We start from the raw sequence: 2,590 nt of genomic DNA, 5'->3' as shown, positions 1-2,590 counted from the left end.
CCACCCGGCGGCCTCCTGCTGGACGCGCTACCCGGGCCCTACGCGGCCGCCGCCGCCGGGCCGCTGGGCGCCGCGCCCGACCGCTTCCCGGCCGACCTGGACCTCGACATGTTCAGCGGGAGCCTCGAGTGCGATGTGGAGTCCATCATCCTCAACGACTTCATGGACAGCGACGAAATGGACTTCAACTTCGATTCGGCCCTGCCTCCGCCGCCACCGGGCCTGGCCGGGGCCCCGCCCCCCAACCAGAGCTGGGTGCCAGGCTGAGGGCCGCCTCCCGACCCCGGGCGCCCCGTCCCGTCCCCAAGGGGCCTCTGTCTTCCCATCCCGATTCCCGGGTCCCCTCCCCCGACTCCAGCTCCCCAGGAGGCGGCCCCAGCCCAGCTAGAGACCCCTCTCGGAGGCCGGCCGCCAGGGAAGGGGAGGGAGGGGCCGGGGCACCCCACTGCTCCTGCCCACACTCCTGAGATCCACCCCCTCCTCCTGGGCAGGAAGCCTGGGAGAGGAGGCTGAATTCCAGGCTGGCCGGGAGTAGGGAGGAGCGGGGTGGGCCGCCTGGTGTGGACGGTGGTCGGGAAAGTCAACTAGGAGATGGACCAGGGAGCGTTTACAAATCTTGTTTCATTTGCGGAGCCCTAGCCGTGACCCCGCGCCCCCCCAAACATGAATCTGATTCCCACTTGACACACTTTCCCACTGGTCTTAGTCTCACCCACCCGAAGCCAGCAACCCTCTGCTGAAAACTCACACCTACCTAAATCCATCCACCCTGAGCAGCCCTCCACCCGCAAATCGCCCTCCAACGACCGCCACCCCCCACAGTTCAGTCTCCCCCTCCCGTCCCCGCCGGCCCTCTCTTCTCCCCTCCCCAGTCGGAGTCAGTCCCTTTCTTCAACCGCCCCCACCCCTCAGTACCGGTCTCAGCTTCTCCAGCGGGCCTCGGCCCCGTCCACCCCCTACCCCGACGCCCCTTTCTCCGCGCCAGTTCTGGCCCTTCTCCCATATTTATAAGTGTCCGGCCGGGGCGGGCGGTGGGCGCGGCGTCCCCGGCACGTATCGTAGGCAGTGTACCGTGGCCGTGCCGTCAGAGTGTGCGTGTGCGTGTGTGCCGTGTCGAGGCTGTGTAGAGTGCATTGTACAGCATATTTTCATGAATAAAATTGTTTTAAATATTTCCCGCGCCTTGGGTTAGCGGGAGGGGAGTGGTGGCAGAGGATAATTGACAGGGAACTTGGGGCAGGAGGAGGGTTCCTGTGCCTGAGTCACTATTGCGGCTTTGTGTCTGGGTACTCGTCAGCCTTTGCTAAACTAATGCTCCTCTGCCCAGCACATATTGGTTAGGCGCCTACTGAGTCCCCTGTGCTGAAGATATGCTTCGTCGAGCTCTGCATCTGTTTCTGTGAACATGTGCATGCACGAAGTTTTGGCCCAGGAAAATGCGTCCTAAATAAGCCTCAGAGATTGGGAGAGGGTGCACAAATATTTACTGAGAACTTTTAGTGCCAGGCTCTGTGTTGGGCACGATTTTTGTTCCCGTTGTACAGATGAGAAAACAAGGTCAGAGAAAATAACTTGGGAAGGAGGGTAGAGATGGTGAAAAGAGAACCTTTTGAGGCGCACAGACTGCTCTTGGAATCCATTTCCTACAATTTGCCAGCTGTGTGACCCTGGGCAAATTTTCAACCTCTGAAGCCTTTCTTCCTGTACTACACCATGGAGTAGTACCATCCATCTCATGACCGTCTGTGAGGCATAAGGAAAGGTATGTAAAGTGTTCAGCACAGGTCCTGTATTCGTTCATTTTAGGAAGATTTGGTGAGCACCGGTTAAGTTCTTATACCAAACATTGGGGCTGCCCTAGAGCCACACAGACACAGTTTCTACCCTTAAGGAACTTAGAGGCTCCTGGGGAGAACAGGCCAGCAAATAGGCGATTATAGATGAAAGCTGTGATGATCGGAGAGGAGCCAGGCAGCTGTCCTGGGAATGGATGATGGGGCAGCACTCATCTTGGACTTGAGTCAGGGAAGGTGCGTGGACTGGTGCTGCCTCAGCTAAGCTTGGTAGGAGGAATTGGCATTGGGAAGGGGATTCAGATGAAATGGCATGTTCAAAGGCCCAGAGTGAAGAGATGTGTAGATCCCAGAACCAAAAGCAGTTGAGTGTGGCTAAAGTTCAGAGAGGGACAGATTACTGATGGCAGGGAGGCTAATGGGCCAGAGGGTTCAACAGTGGAAGAGGGACAATGTGGTCCAGCCAGAGGTGCTGATGTGGCTCAAACCAGGGGATGGGGGAGGACAGTGGGGTTGGAAGGGAAAGGATGAGTTCACATGTACTTTGGATATGGAGTCACTGGGGACTTGGTTGTAGATTGGACCTGGGGGATGAAGGAGAGGGAAGCATCAATTGATGGTTTTTGTTTGGGTATCTGGGGAGACAGGGCCATTCCTTGAGATAGGGCACACCAAAGCAGGAGGAGCCCTAGGGAAATTGATATGCTCATTTGAGCTATAGTCCATGAGAATCTTTGGGATTTGGAGCAGAGGGAGAGATGTTCAGGAGCATACACACTAGGTGAAATGACATTCTC

The 2,590-nt window shown here is 57.1% G+C and overlaps 1 protein-coding gene across 1 annotated transcript in view; it reads left to right on the top strand.

Annotated features, from left to right (window-relative positions):
• The window catches only part of FOXO6 (forkhead box O6), a 22,249-nt gene extending 21,074 nt beyond the window's left edge, over positions 1-1,175 (top strand). The window contains exon 3 of the mRNA XM_017873118.1: positions 6-1,175. Coding sequence (XP_017728607.1) covers positions 6-267 — 262 coding nt within the window. The 3' untranslated portion in view covers positions 268-1,175. The remainder of the gene's footprint in view (positions 1-5) is intronic.
• Positions 1,176-2,590: the final 1,415 nt, after the last annotated feature.

Source organism: Rhinopithecus bieti, unplaced genomic scaffold, assembly GCF_001698545.2.
Source record: "Rhinopithecus bieti isolate Rb0 unplaced genomic scaffold, ASM169854v2 scaffold_6907, whole genome shotgun sequence".
Taxonomy (NCBI): domain Eukaryota; kingdom Metazoa; phylum Chordata; class Mammalia; order Primates; family Cercopithecidae; genus Rhinopithecus; species Rhinopithecus bieti.
This window is presented reverse-complemented; position numbering and strand designations above follow the sequence as displayed.